Consider the following 20,983-nt stretch of genomic DNA (forward strand, 5'->3'; position numbering starts at 1 on the left):
TAGTTGAAACAAATTTAAATAATGGATCCCATATTCCAATATATGACTCATTATTATCTAAACTAAATGCAGTTTGTTCTACTGATATCATCTCCATAGCTTGTGTGTACCAGTCAGTATGAGTTGGACTATCAACAGCTATCCATTTTTTAAATATTACCCTTTGTGTTATTATGCACATTGAAAGAAAAGCATTTTTACTCTTTGATGACACGTTACTAAATTGATGTAGATCCCCAAGAATACAAGTTTGCAGTGTCATTGGGATGTTTATATTAAGGAATGTGATTGCTTCTTTTGTTGTTTTCAACCATAACTCTTTTATTCTCTGACATTCCCACAATAAATGAACAAGAGTTCCCTCAGCTGCCCGACACTTCATACAAGTTGAAATCAATTTAGTAGCTTTTTTCAGCAACAAAAAAAAAATCAAGCAGTGTGACTGAAATGAATAATGGAAACTGGACAATGCAGGTCCAATTAGTGCTGGGCGATATGACGATACATATCGTGGGCACGATAGAAAAATGTCTATCGTGTCATTTCTATTTTTATCGTTTCGAGCGATAGGCTGTTTTTTATCCATAGGGCTTGTGCCATCAGATGATTCAATAATTGCACATTCAGTAAGTGTATTTGGTGTCAAACGGGAGAGAAAACAATATTTTCTTACAAAGAAAAGGATGCGTTGACATGTAGGCTCGCATTTCTTTTTCGATTGTGCGACACGACGCCGCTTAACGTGCCCTCTTTGTGTCCAGCGTCTCCCGCCGTTGCGGGTTACCTAGGTTACACACATGAGGGGATCATTGTTAGTAAACATGGAGACAGGACGGGTAGGCGATGCGCTGGCGGAAAAAGAAATTGAACCCCCACAATCAGCAGAGACGGAGTCCCAGGACGAACTCCTACCCAAACGAGGGGGTAGCTCGTCAGTCCGGCTTTATTTATCGCTGCCTGCAAACTACTTATTTGCCAGAGGATCACACGCGATAGCCCAAGGTATGTGTGGCAGCTAATGTTAATATTGCTGTGTTTATCCATGTTTCTTATGTCGTTTTTCTAACATACCTCTGAATAGAGTGTAAGGGTGTACCTTTGCATGCAGTATCCCGTTTATTATTAAACTGTCCTGTCAGGCTTCGTGTAGTGTTAGTGTTCATGTGGCTGTGTGGCAGTGAACCCTAAAAAATGTGTTTTGTTGCTATAATGTATTTTGTTTAGTTCACTTGCAAATAAAGTGAGAAAAAAGGTACCGTATTTTCCGCACTATAAGGCGCACCGGATTATTAGCCGCACCTTCAATGAATTACATATTTCATAACTTTGTCCACCAATAAGCCGCCCCGGACTATAAGCCGCGCCTACGCTGCGCTAAAGGGAATGTCAAAAAAACAGTCAGATAGGTCAGTCAAACTTTAATAATATATTAAAAACCAGCGTTCTAACAACTCTGTTCACTCCCAAAATGTACGCAAATGTGCAATCACAAACATAGTAAAATTCAAAATAGTGCAGAGCAATAGCAACATAATGTTGCTCGAACGTTAATGTCACAACACACAAAATAAACATAGCGCTCACTTTCTGAAGTTATTCTTCATTCGTAAATCCTTCGTCTTCGGTGTCCGAAGTGAAAAGTTGGGCAAATTTACGATCCACTGGCAGATGTTGGCGTCGTCTGGCGCTGCCTCCTCGTCTTAGTGAAGGTGTGTTCGCCTTCTGTCTTCCATTGTTCCCACGCAGTTAGCAGTCTAGCTTCGAATGCCCTGTTGACACCAATATCTAGCGGCTGGAGGTCTTTTGTCAATCCACCCGGAATGACGGCGAGTATTGAATTAAGCGCGTAAGCGTGTCTCTCAATGTGCTGTTATGAGCTAGCAAATATAACAACTACACTACCCAGCATGCAACGATAGTTACGAGCATGCGCGGTAGCCCTGAGAAGTTCCCACGCAGTTAGCAGTCTAGCTTCGAATGCCCTGTTGACACCAATATCTAGCGGCTGGAGGTCTTTTGTCAATCCACCCGGAATGACGGCGAGTATTGAATTAAGCGCGTAAGCGTGTCTCTCAATGTGCTGTTATGAGCTAGCAAATATAACAACTACACTACCCAGCATGCAACGATAGTTACGAGCATGCGCGGTAGCCCTGAGAAGTTCCCACGCAGTTAGCAGTCTAGCTTCGAATGCCCTGTTGACACCAATATCTAGCGGCTGGAGGTCTTTTGTCAATCCACCCGGAATGACGGCGAGTATTGAATTAAGCGCGTAAGCGTGTCTCTCAATGTGCTGTTATGAGCTAGCAAATATAACAACTGCACTACCCAGCATGCAACGATAGTTACGAGCATGCGCGGTAGCCCTGAGAAGTTCCCACGCAGTTAGCAGTCTAGCTTCGAATGCCCTGTTGACACCAATATCTAGCGGCTGGAGGTCTTTTGTCAATCCACCCGGAATGACGGCGAGTATTGAATTAAGCGCGTAAGCGTGTCTCTCAATGTGCTGTTATGAGCTAGCAAATATAACAACTACACTACCCAGCATGCAACGATAGTTACGAGCATGCGCGGTAGCCCTGAGAAGCGTTGTTGTATGCTGGGAGTTCGAATGTGGTTATGAGCACGCTGTGAGAAAACGTTGAGAACTCAGTTAACACGCCTCGTCTGCATTATTTATAATTAGACAGACAACACACTTAATAGGAGCCATTTTGGGGTCTTTACATAAACACACAAATGGAAATGAAACGTCACATATCCCAGCATGCACCGCGCGCTTCTTCTACGGGGAAAAAAGATGGCGGCTGTTTACCGTAGTTGCGAGACCTAAACTTTATGAAAATGAATCTTAATATTTATCCATATATAAAGCGCACCGGGTTATAAGGCGCACTGTCAGCTTTTGAGAAAGTTTGTGGTTTTTAGGTGCGCCTTATAGTGCGGAAAATACGGTAAGTGGTCATGTATGTTGTTAAATTGTTCATAGAACTGAAAGCGTACCATAGCTATATCGTGGTATATCGTTATATAAAACGATCCATATCGTGATATACATTTTTTTTCTATATCGCCCAGCACTAGGTTCAACATTCCTTCTATGTTGTGTAAGGGAATGATGGTAGCTATAAATGAATTACGGATACAAATGTGCAAATAAACTACAACTAATGGTCAATGCATTAATATCACATATGAATAAAATGCAACTTTAAGTTGAATCAACAAAAGGAAACCTTTTCTGCTCACATTTTCAACATTCAAGACTTTTTCAATGAAATTGCAGTAACCAACATTTTAACGGTAGATTTACCTGCTAAATAAAGTTCCCCAACCATATCTTTATTCTGTTCTCTGCCCTGGCGTCGATGATGACGGACAGGTGTGCGAAAGCATGTATGCCCCATCATCCCTAATGATGGCGTTGGCCCTCTGCTTCCTAATTTCCATAGCCTCCTTCATCCACTTCTTGTATTTATTTAACTCTGATGAAATGACTTTTCCTTGGCTGTTAGTTGTTGTTGCTTCATGTTGTGTTGCTCTGCTGTCACTCCCGTTTTGTCGGTGGCGTGTCTTTTGTGCCTTAAAGGGGAACATTATCACAATTTCAGAATGGTTAAAACCATTAAAAATCAGTTCCCAGTGGCTTATTATATTTTTCAAAGTTTTTTTCAAAATTTTACCCATCACGCAATATCCCTAAAAAAAAAAAAGCTTCAAAGTGCCTGATTTTAACCAACCGTCCATTTTTCTGTGACGTCACATAGTGAAGCCAACACAAACAAACATGGCGGAAATAACAGCAAGCTATAGCGACATTAGCTCGGATTCAGACTCGGATTTCAGCGGCTTAAGCGATTCAACAGATTACGAATGTATTGAAACGGATGGTTGTAGTGTGGAGGCAGGTAGCGAAAATGAAATTGAAGAAGAAACTGAAGCTATTGAGCCATGTTGGTTTGAACCGTATGCAAGCGAAACCGACGAAAACGACACGACAGCCAGCGACACGGGAGAAAGCGAGGACAAATTCGGCGATCGCCCTCTAACCAACGATTGGTATGTGTTTGTTTGGCATTAAAGGAAACTAACAACTATGAACTAGGTTTACAGCATATGAAATACATTTGGCAACAACATGCACTTTGATAGTGCAGACAGCCCAGTTGTCATCAATTAATATATTCTGGAGACATACCCTCATGTCAGCAGGCCAGGGAAGCTAGGGTCGATACTCTTCTCTTGATCATCTTCGGGACGGTGTGAGCCAAGACATCCAGGGGGTTTAGCTCGCTCGTCTGCGGGAACAAACTGCCGCCATTGCTTGCCGTGCTAGCGAGGTCCTTTGTCCCTGAATTGCTCACACACTCCGGCAGATTCAATGGGGGTCTGGCGGCAGATTCAATGGGGGTCTGGCGGCAGATTTCTTTGACTTTATCGTTGGAAATGCATCTGCTTTGAGTGTCGCAGGATATCCACACATTCTTGCCATCTCTGTCGTAGCATAGCTTTCGTCGGTAAAGTGTGCGGAACAAACGTCCAATTTCTTGCAACTTTCGCATCTTTGGGCCACTGGTGGCGGAAAACAGTAGAAAAAACGGAAAATAACAGAGCTGATTTGACTCAGTTTTTGAGAATATGGCGGATTGCTTCCCGATGCGACTTCACATTGTGACGTCATCGCTCCAAGAGCGAATATTAGAAAGGCGTTTAATTCGCCAAAATTCCCCCATTTAGAGTTCGGAAATCGGTTAAAAAAAATATATGGTCTTTTTTTCTGCAACATCAAGGTATATATTGACGCTTACGTAGGTCTGGTGATAATGTTCCCCTTTAAAGTTAAGTTGTGGCTTTGGGTTATCGTGTTGTCGCTGAATATTCTTGTTGTAATTAATGATATTGTCTGGTGGCGTTGGAGTTTGTAAAGACCTTTCTCAACCACTGTAGCGAGCCGCCATTTTTGTTTTGATGAGGTCAGAGATGGTGAAAATCGGCCAAGCTTTTAACGTCCTTATTTTAAAACGTGCTAAACTTCATATAAAGTCTGCTGATCTTAAAGCCAATGTTTTCCTTTTTGTGTTATCGATAAAATTGATCGATTCCAGGGTTTCCCCGAGACTGCCACGATACCTTTGGCGGTTGCGGCGTGGTCACCATTAGAGGTGGGGGAAATAATAGATTTTTAGATGCATCGCAATTTGGACATGGGCGATTTATAGAAACGATTAGCAAATCGATAATCTATTTATTGTAAATAAAGTAATGCAGACCGCTCTAAAATTTGGCTGACTGCAGCGAGCCACTTCACCAAGAGATCCGACCAGCTCTTTTATTTTATGGCACTTTTGGTCCAGTTTTGCACATATTTCCAATAATTTAATAAATGTGGGAATTAACTGTTTTTTATTCCAAATTGTCTGTTTTTTTAAAGTTGCAAGTAGGGCTGGGCGATATGGCCTTTTATTAATATCTCGATATTTTTAGGCCATGTCACGATACACGATATATATCTTTATATTTTGCCTTAGCCTTGAATTAACACTTGATATAATCACACCAGTATGATGATTCTGTGTCTACATTAAAACATTCTTGTTCATACTGAATTAATATATGCTAATTTTAAACTTTCATGCAGAGAGGGAAATCACAACTATGTAAATTTACCAAAACTGTATTTATTAAACAGTTATTAAGCAGTGGCACAAACATACATGTCATTTCCAAAACAGAAAGTGCAAGATTGTCAGAGACATTTTAAAACAAGCTGATGTCACTAAGATGACTTATCAAAACAACACTTAGACTTTAGACTTAGACTTAGTCTTCCTTTTTATTGTCATTCAAATTTGAACTTTACAGTACAGATAAAGAACGAAATTTCGTTACATAAGCTCATGGTAGTGCAGGATAAAAAAGCAATAAGGTGCATATACAAATAAATAAATAGGTTACTGTACAGATAAATATATTGCACTTTTTCATATGCATCCACGTTTATGGATGTATGTTATATTGTCATTTTTATTCCAGCGAGTTAATCCGTTTTGGGGGGAGTTGAGGGGATAATTCTGATGTGTTCAAGAGTCTTACGGCCTGAGGGAAGAAGCTGTTACAGAACCTGGAGGTTCTGCTTCGGAGGCTGCGGAACCTCTTTCTAGAGTCCCGCAGTGAAAACAGTCCTTGGTGGGGAGTCTTTGCAGATTTTGTGAGCCCTGGTCAGGCAGCGGCTTTTTGCGATCTCCTGGATAGGAGGAAGAGGAGTCCTGATGATCTTTTCCGCCGTCCTCACCACTCTCTGGAGAGACATCCAGTCTGAGGCACTGCAGACTCCAGTCCAGACAGAGATGCTGTTGGTCAGCAGGCTCTCTATAGTGTCTCTGTAGAATGTGCTGAGAATGGGGGAAGGGAGCTGTGCTCTTTTCATCCGACGCAAAAAGTGCATGCGCCGCTGAGCTCTTTTTACAAGAGGGACCAGGTTATATTGTCAGTTATCTGCACCCCCAGGAACTTGGTGCTGCTTACCATCTCCACCGCTGTGCCGTTGATGTAGAGTGGAGCGTGGCTGGACTGGTGCTTCCTGAAGTCGACGATGATCTCCTTGGTCTTGTTGACATTCAGGACCAGGTTGTTGGTTCTGCGTCAGTCAACCAGATGCTTCACCTCTTCCCTGTAGTCCATGTCGTTGTTGTCACGGATGAGGCCCACTACTGTTGTGTCGTCCGCATACTTCACAATGTGATTACCGGTAGTAGTGGACCTGGCGCAGCAGTCATGAGTCATCAACGTGAACAGCAGCGGACTCAGGACGCAGCCCTGGGGGGAGCCGGTGCTCAGGGAGATGGCACTGGAGGTGGTGTTGCCCACTCTCACAGATTGGGGTCTGTCTGTGAGGAAGTCAAGCAGCCAGTTGCATAGGGGGTCACTGAATCCAAGGGGGGGCAGTTTGCTCACCAAGTGCTCCGGAATGATGGTGTTGAATGCTGAGCTGAAGTCCAGAAACAACATCCGCACTAGTGTCCTTTCCTTCCAGATGTTCTAAGCTCAAGTGGAGTGCAGAGGAGATGGCGTCCTCTATGGAGCGGTTAGGGCGATAAGCAAACTGGTATGGGTCGAATGTGGGAGGAAGTCTGGAGACAATATATGAAGGTGCAGTTTTTGTACAGAACACCACTACAATAGTTCAAAACAAATAAAGTGCACTTGTGCATGATGTCACACAAGATATTTCAATAAGTGTCAAATAAAAATGAGCTGCATAATAGGAAATCAAATAGTGTATGTCCTTCGCTATTTGGTAGGTTCCTGCGGACGTTATCTCCTTCTGTTGTTGACTATTTTTTTCATACGGTGTTGATGTGGAAATGGTTGCTTGGGCATTTTGTGGGTGTGGCACCGGCCGCAGATGTTGACATGCGGAGTTTCAAGCACTCTTCATTCTCAAGCGGGTGACTTTTCAAGTCATGCTACAAATTAGCAGTGGTGCTACTTTTTGTAGCAACGCTTTTGCCGCATACTTGTTCGACATCTTCCCGCTTGAAGCCAAACCACCGCCAGACGATGGACCCTGTGCTGTTTTTTTTGGGAATTAATTCTTCCTTCATTTGTTACCAGATTCGCACCTTCTTTCTCTCGTATTACCCCTCGCACCGCTAGCATCACAGCTAACGTTATCCACGCTGCTACCTCTCTGCTCCGCGACAGCGTATGACGTTGCACGCGAGACAGTATGTGACGTATGTAACAAAGTGCGCTTGTTTTATGTCTCTGTGAGGAGAGACAAGAAAGAGTGAGAAGAGCCTGAAGTGTAAAGCCCTCAGCTAAAAGCAACTGCCTGAGAACGTATACTCGAATATCACGATATAGTCATTTTCTATATCGCACAGAGACAAGCCCACGATATATCGAGTATATTCGATATATCGCCCAGCCCTAATACGTACATTCAAAAACACATCTGTTATTATTAATTAGAATTAACAAATATTACTTTAATCTGTGTGCCTTATTTACTTGTACTTTGTTGAGATTTTTTCAAGTGGTTGCAGATTTTTAATAAGTGCACAAGTAATAGGCTATATATATATACCAGTGTTTCCCACACATTCATTTATTTGTGGCGGCCCGCCACGAAAGAATTACTTCCGCCACAAATGGATTTTTCGGCTTTTGACTCGCTCGACCGCTCATAAAAGCAATGAGACTCTGTCTGTGAATGTACCTTGTAGTTACAACTCCGGTGCAGTAGGTGGCGGTAGCCTACTATGCATTGTAACTCCGCCAATAGCACTTAATTCACCTGGTGGGCCAGAAGAAGAAGACAAAGACGACGAAGACGAAGACGGACGGACGGGATCAAAATACGAGGGTATTATAGGTAGATAGGTTATAGCTGCATCGCTCGCGGCTCGTCATATATTTAACGTTAATCCGCGATTTCACTGAGCGTTTCCCTGACGGTGAGCAGCCTGACGCTGCTTCATTAACACCGCCGCTGTTTGACTCGGGTCTGGGGCAGACGCACGTAATAACAATCACCTGTTTTCATACCGACGAGCTAACGTGTCCAGGTTATAACCCTGTTGTCAATAAACACACGTGGAGACGGTGCTTCAGATACTACATTAATACTCAAGCTAAAATGTCCACTGTCCACTGCAGCATGTGAATGCAATGAAAATAATAAAATCTGAGCCAACCAGCTGTTAAAATGTTGTCCTGGTTAATGTTTTGGCCATTAAAGGCCCTTCATTTCAAGATTTCAACTGTAATCGGGCTTTAAACAGGTGGCTGACCTGTTCAGATGGGTGTAACTGCTACTGGTCAAATAATGTGAAATAGCGTTTAATTTTACATGTATGCAATGCCATTTAAATGTAATAATAGATAATAATAATAATAAATACTGTGTAGTGTTGTAAATAGTCAACGGGAAGGATTTTAGTAAGATATAAGCCATGAGCACTACACAGCCAGAAAAAAACCTAGGCAGGACAAGTAAAAATATTGGGGCAAGTAGATTTGAGACGTCGGGAAAGTAGAAAAATTAGGGCGGAGGGAACAGGTGAGACTCAGCAAACACTGAAAAATAAAGCAGGGTCAGATCAGAAATGCACTTTTCTCATGAAAAGGGTCCTAATTTATATTCCACACCACGACAAAACATACACCTCTGCCTCTGTTTCACTTTATGTTGCTGGTAAATAATATGGTTGTAGTAGTAGGCTAAAGTTCAATTATTTAGTATGCACTAATTAAAGGGGCAGAGCTTTAAGAGACATTTTAGCTTTTATATTTTATAAGATATATTTTTTGTAAGAACCACAATTAATAAATATATTTCAGTGAATAACTAATTGTTCAAATCTGTATATAAATATGTACATAAAGTGTTGTAATTATATTCCAACTCCCCCCCGACCACACCACCACAAATAGATATATATACATATAGATATATATATATATATATACATATATACATACTGTAACGGCCGGCTGGTGTTAATGTTTTATGTTTGTGTGGTTTGGATTTGATGTCAGTTTTTCCCATGTTTGCAAAGACACACAGTCTATGCTTGAAAGGTAATTGGCGGAAAATGAAGTATTGTTGTGTATGCGGGGAAGCGCAGACTCACGGAGACAAACGTGTTTTCACGGGATGTAAAACCTGTTTGAATTGTGCCGTTCGTTATCAAGAGATTGGTAATTGAATTTAAAAAAGTGGTCTGACTATAGCATAGCATAGATCCAACAAATCGATGACTAAATTAATCCAACTATTTTTATAATCGATTTTAATCGATTAGTTGTTGCAGCCCTAATTGACACATATCTTCCAGAAGGAGCAACGATTGATATACTTGAAATTTAGGAATATGTATGGATCAATCGTTGCACTCCTACTAATAACACAAAGCTGTCATGCAGAATGTTTTTTCCCCTTAAAAACTGCCATTACAAAAAAAAATGAATGAACCAAAATCAATGTTAATAATTATTGACCTATTGAAGGCTCCAAATACTACATATCAAATATACTTATTTAGTATATAAATATACTTTGAAGTATTTTTGGGGGGCGAGAAATATTGGAGATTTTGTGTTTGTCATAAAAAATACTAAGTTGTCAATGACAATAAAAGCATAAAGCGAACATTTAAAAAAAACATAGACATGTTTGATAGATCTAAAGTTGATATAGAGATTTAAGTGTTGAAAGTATAATAATTAAAATTAATGTAGGACTTATTTTTAACACTTATTTTGGATCCCTGGCTCCAAAAATAATAACGCATCAAAATGAATGTTATGAATTATTGACCTACTTAAGGCTCCAACTACTTCACATCAAACAATCCGCTCTGAAATATTTTATAGTGGGAAATATTGCATATTTTGTGTTTTTTCCATTAATACAGGATTTTCTTTAACAAAAAAGAAATATAACATAGAAACATTTTTAAACATATTGACTGAGCTTAAGTTCATTCAGACATATAATAGGCGTTGAAAAAAAAATAAAAAAATAATATTTTACGTTTTTTATGACTGAGACCCTTCTGGGTCTCGGGGGCCAAACTTGATGGCAACCCAAAATGTTCAAAGTAGGGATGTCCCGATCCAGGTTTTTGCACTTCCGATCCGATACCGATATTGTTTTTGCATTTCCGATCCGATACCGATACTGACCGATACCGATACTGGCCTATCCGAGCATGTATTAAAGTTCAAAGTTATTTAGCCTACTTAGTTGTCAGAATCATGTTGAAAAGGGTTTTAGTACTCTTGATAACAACTAGCCAGCTGAATTAGGGGAGTTTGAATAATACACAATGGTTGGTAACAAGAAACTGACCTGTTTATTCAAGGATAAACACAAAATAGACAAAATTATACATGACAAACAGAAATGGCATCATTGAAACTAGGGCTGGGCGATATGGCCTTTTTTTAATATTGCGATATTTTAAGGCCATATTGTGATACACAATATATATCTCGATATTTTGCCTTAGCCATGAATGAACACTTGATGCATATAATCACAGCAGTATGATGATTCTATGTGTTTTGATTGATTGATTGAGACTTTTATTAGTAGGTTGCACAGTGAAGTACATATTCCGTACAATTGACCACTAAATGGTAACACCCCAATAAGTTTTTCAACTTGTTTAAGTCGGGGTCCACTTAAATTGATTCATGATACAGATATATACTATCAGATATATACTATCATCATAATACAGTCATCACACAAGATAATCACAATGAATTATTGACATTATTTATAATCCAGGGTGTGGAGGGGGGCGCCGGATGTAAGTGTCAAAAAGACAGCCAAAAGAGGTTGATATGAGAATAAATCTAAAGTTAAAATATAGGGTAGAAATGCACCCATTTGCAGGAAATGTAGTCTTGATTTTCAAAATGTTCTTTCAAGGCTTGCATGTCTACATTGAAACATTCTTCTTCATACTGCATTAATATATGGTACCGTATTTTCCGCACTATAAGGCGCACCGGATTATTAGCCGCACCTTCTATGAATTACATATTTCATAATTTTGTCCACCAATAAGCCGCCCCGGACTAAAAGCCGCGCCTACGCTGCGCTAAAGTGAATGTCAAAAAAACGCTGCGCTAAAGTGAATGTCAAAAAAACAGTCAGATAGTTCAGTCAAACTTTAATAATATATTGAAAACCAGCGTTCTAACAACTCTGTCCCAAAATGTACAAATGTGCAATCACAAACATAGTAAAATTCAAAATGGTGTAGAGCAATAGCAACATACCGGTAATGTTGCTCGAACGTTAATGTCACAACACACAAAATAAACATAGCGCTCACCTTCTGAAGTTATTCTTCATTCGTAAATCTTTCGAATTCTTCGTCTTCGGTGTCCGAATTGAAAAGTTGCGCTAGCGTGGGATCCAAAATGGCCGGTTCCGTCTCGTAGAAGTCATCGGGAGTCAGTGTCGCTGTTGTTCTGTGAATCCTGCCTTCCGGAAAGCTCGGACCACAGTTGTGACCGAAATATCTGCCCAAGCATTTACGATCCACTGGCAGATGTTGGCGTATGTCGTCCGAGGCTGTCTGCCCGTCTTAGTGAAGGTGTGTTCGCCTTCGGAGCTGTGTGAAAAAAGCCACCCGGCCTCTTCGCGTAAACTTCCCTTAACCACTCGCTCATCTTTTCTTCATCCATCCATCCCTTCGAGTTAGCTTTTATGATGACGCCGGCTGGAAAGGTCTCTTTTGGCAAGGTCTTCCTTTTGAATATCACCATGAGTGGAAGTTAGCATGGCAAGCTAGAACCACAGTGAAGGATGACTTCTCATTCCCTGTGGAGCGAATATTCACCGTACGTGCTCCCGTTCCACAGTGCGGTTCAGTTGCTGTGAAATACGGTAGTAATCCGTGTGCGGATGGAGAGATTGCGTCTTTTTATGACCCGGATCGTTTAGTAGGAGCCATTTTGTGGTTTTTACAGATGTAAACAGGAAATGAAACGTACGGTGATATCCGCGCGTTTTTTCTTCTTCTTCCGGGGGCGGGTGAAGCGCTTCCTGTTCTATGGGGGCGGGTGAAGCGCTTCCTGTTCTATGGGGGCGGGTGCTTTCCTTGGCGGTTGCTTGCGTAGAAGAAGAAGCGCTTCCTGTTCTACCGGGAAAAAAGATGGCGGCTGTTTACCGAAGTTGCGAGACCGAAACTTTATGAAAATGAATCGTAATAAAGCGCACCGGGTTATTAGGCGCACTGTCAGCTTTTGAGAAAAATTGTGGTTTTTAGGTGCGCCTTATAGTGCGGAAAATACGGTACTTTTAAACTTTCATGCAGAGAAGGAAATCACAACAAAAAAAATCACTTATTTTTTCATACGGTGTTGATGTGGAAATTTTTGCCTCTGCATTTTGATGGTGTGGACGTGTGGCACCGAATGGAGATAAGCGTCTCGACAGACGTCACAATATTTGAACAATGATGACGAAAACTGTTTTCTCTGTCGTGTCGGTGTGTTGAAAATTGTTATGCGCTTATTTTTTTATTAGATTTTGTGCGTGGCATAGATTTGCTATGCGCAGAGGACGCTTAAACAGTGCGCAATTGCACAGGCGAGCACCTTAGAGGGAGCGTTGCTCGCACGGCTGCGCTAGCATCACAGCTAACGTTAGCCATGCTGCTACCTCTCTGCTCGGGGAGGACGTATACGTATGTGACGTATGACGTGACGTGTGTCGTGACAGTATGTGACGTGTGTAAGAAGGTGCGCTGCTGTCTGTGAGAGGGAGACACAGGAATTTTTGGCAAATATCGGCAGCCGATCCGATCCAAATATCGGATCGGGACATCCCTAGTTCAAAGAGCCATATTGGACAAAAAACAAATCTGTCAGGAGTCACAAACAATTAAAAGCCTTATGTAAGTCCTATAATGAAAGCAACACATGATTGATGTAAGTGTGTATAATAGCTATATTACACTGCAAGCTCTTATCTGTGTGCTGTATTTGGATTTGATGTTGTTCATGTTTGACAATATCTGCTTGCACAGGTATTTGTTTTGTTTGCAACAGCCACCTGCCTGGCACCAGAAACGTGTGTCGCAGGCTGACGCAAATGTTCGTTCACAGAAATGTTGAAATTTGCCCTGATTTAATGAAAAATATCAAAAAGGTCAAAATGGTTTGGTTTTTCAGTGTGTGGGCCTCAGTGGAGTTTTGGACACCACTGGTTTAATACAAAAGTGGGCTGTTCTGTATCCAATAGATGGCTTTCAAAAATGAAGGAAAAATGATGAAAAAAAAAAAGATGAGACCCCTTAGGCCCAAACACCTGTTGCATGGCCGCTATCGTGCCTCTTCCAACCATACGTACCGTCATAGTGACCTCCCCCACCCTCTTGAGCTGTCAGCTATTTTGGATCCGCCGGCAGTGTATGGCCCGCTAACCTCCCCTAATTTAGACACCCAGATCCGAGGGAACGTGAGAGAGCGCGCACATTGCTCAGCAGGAAAATGTAGGTCACCATCCCTAAAAGCCAGGAATAACTAACACTGTAGGGAAGCAGGGGGTGGACTTTGGAAGGCCAAAGCCTGGGAAGGGATGTCCTTTTAGGGGATTCCCTTTTAGTAATCCGCCCCTGGATCGCAGCAGCTATTCTTAGGGGACTGTATATCTTGTCATATGAGGTGTGCATGCTGGTTGCTCAGGTTGAAAAAGCAGACTCGTGTTGAGCGTATTATTCAACTACCTGGGCACGACCATGCGGATGCAGGCACAATTGCTACGTTCTTAAAAGAAACAAGTTCTGTTCTGCCACCAACGACGGCGCTTGCTTGCGCTTGAATAATAAACTTTCAGGGCAATCCCTCTCCTTTTGTTCCATCCCATCGCACATCCTCCTCACCTTGCACACTCATTCAGTTATGCATGTTCATTCCCTCGCACATCTGTGAAGACGTCATTCTTCAGCAATTCTCCCAAGCTTGCGGTGTCCAAAGTGTAGCAATTTGTGGACCAAAATAGGGGAAAAAAGCAAAAAAAATAGTTTCAAAGGCAACTCTAATAATTACCGTATTTTTCGGAGTATAAGTCGCACCGGCCGAAAATGCATAATAAAGAAGGGGAAAAACATATATAAGCCGCACTGGAGTATAAGTCGCATTTTTTGGGGAAATTTATTTGATAAAAGCCAACACCAAGAATAGACATTTGAAAGGCAATTTCATATAAATAAAGAATAGTGAACAACAGGCTGAATAAGTGTACGTTATATGAGGCATAAATAACCAACTGAGAACGTGCCTGGTATGTTAACGTAACATATTATGGTAAGAGTCATTCAAATAACTATAACATATAGAACATGCTATACGTTTACCAAACAATCTGTCACTCCTAATCGCTAAATCCCATGAAATCTTATACGTCTAGTCTCTTACGTGAATGAGATAAATAATATTATTTGATATTTGACGCTAATGTGTTAATAATTTCACACATAAGCCGCTCCTGAGTATAAGTCGCACCCCTGGCCAAACTATGAAAAAAACTGCGACTAATAGTCCGAAAAATACGGTATACACTTTGTCACCTCAACACAAAAAAGGGTTCTTTAAAAGGCCATTCAAGATTGTCATATAATCCATGTACAAAATACATTGGACCCTTTATTTAAAAACGTAATTGGTTCTTAAACATGGTTCGTAAATGGAAAGGTTTGTATACTGAATTAGAGTTCCCCATTAGAAACGACGTAAACATGAATAATTGGTTTTAGCCTCAACAAATGTCCCGATTTTAGTAAAAAAAAAGAAAAAAAGTGCACTTTAAAGACAGTATGTGTATGTGTGTATATGTGTGTATATATATATATATATATATATATATTTATATATATATATATATATATATATATATATATATATGTATATATATATATATATATATATATATATATATATATATATATATATATATATATATATATATATATATATATATATATATATATATATGTATATATATATATATATATATATATATATATATATATGTATATATATATATATATATATATATATGGGGTAGTGGCTCATCAATCTTTTTTTATCCAAACAATAGCAAACTTAACTGTCAACCTTGTTCGTGTACTCCAAAATGTTAACAACCATGTTGCTACAATAAAAAACAAAAAAGGACCTAAGGTCAGTGAATATTTGTGGCATTTTTTGAACACTCTGGGATCACCTTACAGTCACTGCTAGCGATCCTTCATCGGCTTTTGTCCCGGTAGTTCCTTCTTCTTCGCTGTAATGAAAGTCCGCTCTGGCGTATTTTTCCCGAAATTAAAGACGTGCTGCGATACAAATCTCCCTTCACCGATAAAATCCTCGAAGTAAAGTAGCCGCAAGCCGGAGGCTAACTAGCTGAAATGCTAGGGTAAAGAGGTTGCCTAGCAACCCAAAGCTATACAGCGAGACTGAGCGTTTGAGCGCATTTAAAGCGTTTCTGATCACACAAATTAATCTCTTAGACAGGCTGACACAGCTTTGGCCGGTGCAAGGTACGACAATTGTGGGGGGGGGAGGAGAAGTTAGAAGTGCTGCTAGATGTCGCAGCTAACAACGCCCACGCCAAATCAATTCGTGCAACACAGTCTTACTCCTTGCAAATAGTCCTTTTTAAGTCCACAGTGAATTCCTCCTTCCTTCCAGGCTGGTTTATTAGCTTCTTTGAAAAAAAAAAAAAGAAAATCGACGAAACTTAGTGAATGGAATCACACCCTGAAGCACTGAAGAGGACTGCGTAAAGAAGATGTGATGTAGGGGAGTACGCCGCTTCAAAATACTGCACAGGAAGTGACATCCTCAAAATGGCAGTGCCCTAAGGCTTCCAGCGCCACACAAAATAATTGAATGAAGCGTTCATGTTTCACACACAGCGGCACATTTGGCTCGATCTAAAGGTTAGCAAACCGAAAGGTTCGCAAAATAGAGTGTTTCGTAAATCGAGGTTCCACTGTACTAAAGCATGTTGAGTGAATCTAACCAAATTTAATTAAACTAGGAGAAAATATGGATTTAATTATTTGTCAGGAGTACCCTGTACAATCATATTTTTCTCTTGTTCCACCCTTTTGATGACCAAATTAGATGTAAAACATGAAATCAAAATGTATTTTATTTTGGACCATTTACATTTTTCAAGAAATCAACTTAATGTTCATTTATTTTAAAGGTTTCATGCAATTATGTTAGCCTAAAATGTTTAACGTCTTTACGCTAACAAATTATCAGGGTAAAACAAAAGATTTTCTTCACTCATATATTTGTTTCTGTACTTTTATATCTCTTTAGAAATATTTTAATTGCTGTACATGTTTTTTTTAAATTAAATTACAGCTAATTATATAACCTTCTAGCCTGTTTTAAGTAGCTGAATGCTGCTAATAGGCTAATTAACGTAATTGTGCCAAATAAAATATTCAAGTGAGATATGTATAAAACTTCTTAGCATACATACTTCGGCCTGGTATTTATGATATTAAAAATAATAAAGTGCTCCCGGTATCCTTTGGTTTTTCAGTATGTGGAAGGTCAGGACCCCCTGTCATAAACACTCCCATTTATCAGGCAGTCTTATAGTTTTGCCATCTCATGTTTGTGTGTGTGTGTGTGTGCGTGTGTGTGTGTCCACCCACAGCGTTCAGGGTGTGTGTTTGATTGTGTCATCTTGGTCCACGTCATTGTCTCCTCTAAACTTGCTCTTCCCTCCCTCCCTCCCTCTGTTCAGATCGAGGCAGTGACACGGACCGTGTCCTGCCCGCCGACTGTCAGGCAGGTCAAAGACTCGTGGAGATCCCCTGTAAGTTCAACCGGCAGCCCGTAAATATGACCTATGCCTGCAACTTGCCTGCCTGTTGACAAATCCAGCCGCTATTCAGCTCGACATCAACAACGCGCCTAGGAGTAAATTATGAAAAAGGAAAAATAATATCCACGAGTATATTTGTATAGTGTTTAAGATATCGCCTTATGGAAGGACCTCATTTAAGAGTGTTTCTAAAATTGCGTCCTACAAGCGTGTGAGAGATGGCAATCACAATGAAATGTATTGACTAATCAAACCTTGTCATTCCTAAAAGTGTCCTGTCTGAGCTAACAGCGGGCTAAAACAAAGATGATAGCCAAACTCATCTGACTGATCCCTGTGGACGGGCGATGTGGCCTAAAATCTATATTTCAATATATATTACAGCCTCATGCGATAACGATGTATAGCACGATATATTATTTGGTATGTAAATCAGGGTTCCCCTTAATGTAATTGAATGTGGCGTACAACCTTGGCATTTTTATTACTGCCACACCTTGAAAATAAGTTTTTTGTTTTTTTTAAAAGGGGAACATAATTACCAGACCTATGTAAGCGTCAATATATACCTTGATGTTGCAGAAAAAAGACCATATATTTTTTTAACCATTTTCCGAACTCTAAATGGGTGAATTTTGGCGAATTAAACACCTTTCTAATATTCGCTCTCGGAGCGATGACGTCACAACGGGAAGCAATCCTCCATTTTCTCAAACACCGAGTTAAATCAGCGCTGTTATTTTCCGTTTTTTTCGACTGTTTTCCGTACCTTGGAGACATCATGCCTCGTAGGTGTGTTGTCGGAGGGTGTAACAACACGAACAGGGACGGATTCAAGTTGCACCAGTGGCCCAAAGATGCGAAAGTGGCAAGAAATTGAACGTTTGTTCCGCACACTTTACCGACGAAAGCTATGCTACGACAGAGATGGCAAGAATGTTTGGATATCCTGCGACACTCAAAGCAGATGCATTTCCAACGATAAAGTCAAAGAAATCTGCCGTCAGACCCCCCATTGAATCTGCCGGAGTGTGTGAGCAATTCAGGGACAAAGGACCTCGGTAGCACGGCAAGCAATGGCGGCAGTTTGTTCCCGCAGACGAGCGAGCTAAACCCCCTATCGACCCTAGCTTCCCTGGCCTGCTGACATCAACTCCAAAACTGGACAGATCAGCTTTCAGGAAAAGAGCGCGGATGAGGGTATGTCTACAGAATATATTAATTGATGAAAATTGGGCTGTCTGCACTCTCAAAGTGCATGTTGTTGCCAAATGTATTTCATATGCTGTAAACCTAGTTCATAGTTGTTAGTTTCCTTTAATGCCAAACAAACACATACCAATCGTTGGTTAGAAGGCGATCGCCGAATTCGTCCTCGCTTTCGCCCGTGTCGCTGGCTGTCGTGTCGTTTTCGTCGGTTTCGCTTGCATACAGTTCAAACCGATACACAATAGTGTCACAGTGGCTTACACTTGCATCGCATCTCATAAGCTTGACAACACACTGTGTCCAATATTTTCACAAAGATAAAATAAGTCATATTTTTTGTTCTTTTAATAGTTAAAACAAATTTACATTATTGCAATCAGTTGATAAAATATTGTCCTTTACAATTATAAAAGCTTTTTACAAAAATCTACTATGCTTGCATGTCAGCAGACTGGGGTAGATCCTGCTGAAATCCTATGTAGTGAATGAATAGAGAATTGTTTTGAATCGGAAAAATATAGTTTTTGAATCGAGAATCGCCTTTAATCGAAAAAATTGATTTATAATCAAATCGTGACCCCAAGAATCGATATTGAATCGAATCGTGGGACACCCAAAGCTTCGCAGCCCTAATTCCCACCTCTACAAGCTACTTTAGAGGTGCCATGTTTTAGCCAGAAGCTCATGTGAGCTATTAGCCAATGTTAAATATACGTGCACATGTCACAGGTATTAAGGTTTAAAAATAAATCACATTAGATGCTGTAGGAACCACTTGTTAGACGGTAAGGCAACGTGAACGCTTGGCTGCATTCAGATTCAACATGGTAGCTTCTGGTTTATGAACGGGAAAGCCAGTTGGCAGTGCTGAGTCATTGGCTGTGTGCTGTGTACGAGAGGGAGAATGCTGCATTGTTGGTCTACAGCAACGGCGACAAAACAGTCCATCTTTTGTTTTGACTTTTATACCCAAATGTTTCTCCAGCAGTAAAGTCCCTCTTTCCCCTCATGACTGTCATCACATCCTGGACCCACACATCATGACACATGCAGCTCGTGGATTACATGTCACGAACACGCGCTGAGACTTTGCAAAAATAATGGCGGCAGAAGGAATCTTTGATCGCAGATGTTTAGATTAGTAAACAATATAATGAGCTGTGTGCGTGTGATGACTGTTTCAGGTCAGGAAACGCTGAGTATTTCAACACTCCCAATGTTTTGCGTGATCTCTGTGCAAATAACTGCATTGTCATGGTGACGCAGGCCTCAGGTCCGAGGTTTTAGCATCCTGAATGGATTCATTCGAATCCAACAAATCTGCTTATTTGCAGCACCAGCTAACGTTTGCTAAAGGCTCCTTCCTCACGTCCTCGTCTGTGTCTCCTCTCAGGTCCACAAGAGGACGTCCACCAGGAAGGAGACCAAGGAGAAAAGGGAGAGCAACGAGGAGAGCAAGGAGAACCTGAAGGCCAAGTCGGACGACTCGGGAGAGGAGAAAAACGGCGACGACGACCCCCAGAAGAACGGGCAGAAGAAGAAAGGTGAACGTTACTGCAATGTTTGTGTGGCTGTGCCGCACATTTCTATTGCATACCTGCCAACTACTCCGGTTTTCATCAACCTATTCCGGGTTACGGTTGCAGTGATAAAAAATATGTTTTTTCATTAATTAAAATTTTTTTTTTTTTTTTAAGTTTTATTCACGAAATCGCGTAACAACAATGACAATCGACACTGCTTCCCGTAACTTCCTATCGAGCCATTCCGAATGCCATGCGCGAGGCTATTTATAGCACCGCTGCCAAGCACGAGGCACCAGTTGCCATTGTTTCCAAACGAGCGAACGATCATGGAATCAGCCGGAGAAAAATCGCAAACGGGTCTTAAACCGAAAAGAAAACTGCAGTCATTCCGTGAAGAATATTCAAAAGCCTATCCGGGAATAATTATCCGTTCCAAAAAGGGTGAAAACTACGCGAATTGCACTTTGTGCAGACAAGATTTTTCGATCGGACACGGAGGAATTAGCGATGTAAAAGACCACGTTGGGACAAAAAAACACAAGTCTAATGCCGTTGCTAGTGATACAAGTGGAAAACTTTCAACGTTTTTCGTCGCCCAAACAGATTCTTTGGATGTGATAAATGCCGAAGATTTATTTACGGAGGCAATAATTGAGCATGGACTTCCAATCGCACTGGCTGATCACATGGGACAGTTATTTCGGAAAATGTTTCCCGACTCGAAAATCGGCAAAAAATATGGATGTGGTCGAACCAAAACATCAAACATTATTCAGTGTCTTGGAACAGAATCCTCAAAAAGTATCGCCGATGTCATGAAGACGGAACCATTTAGCATGTCGACTGACGGCAGCACCGATTATGACGA

General features: G+C 40.9%; 1 protein-coding gene across 4 annotated transcripts in view; it reads left to right on the forward strand.

Annotated features, from left to right (window-relative positions):
- larp1 (La ribonucleoprotein 1, translational regulator) overlaps positions 1–20,983 on the forward strand; it is a 126,857-nt gene that overhangs the window by 61,279 nt on the left and 44,595 nt on the right. For 3 of the 4 annotated variants that reach the window (XM_061963010.2, XM_061963012.2, XM_061963011.2), the window contains exons 4-5: positions 17,300–17,371; positions 19,983–20,133. In XM_061963010.2, the coding sequence (XP_061818994.1) occupies positions 17,300–17,371; positions 19,983–20,133 (223 nt within the window). The remainder of the gene's footprint in view (positions 1–17,299; positions 17,372–19,982; positions 20,134–20,983) is intronic. The other variant, XM_061963013.2, reaches the window with a different exon arrangement.

The sequence above is a fragment of the Nerophis lumbriciformis genome, linkage group LG09 (assembly GCF_033978685.3).
Source record: "Nerophis lumbriciformis linkage group LG09, RoL_Nlum_v2.1, whole genome shotgun sequence".
Classification (NCBI taxonomy): Eukaryota; Metazoa; Chordata; class Actinopteri; order Syngnathiformes; family Syngnathidae; genus Nerophis; species Nerophis lumbriciformis.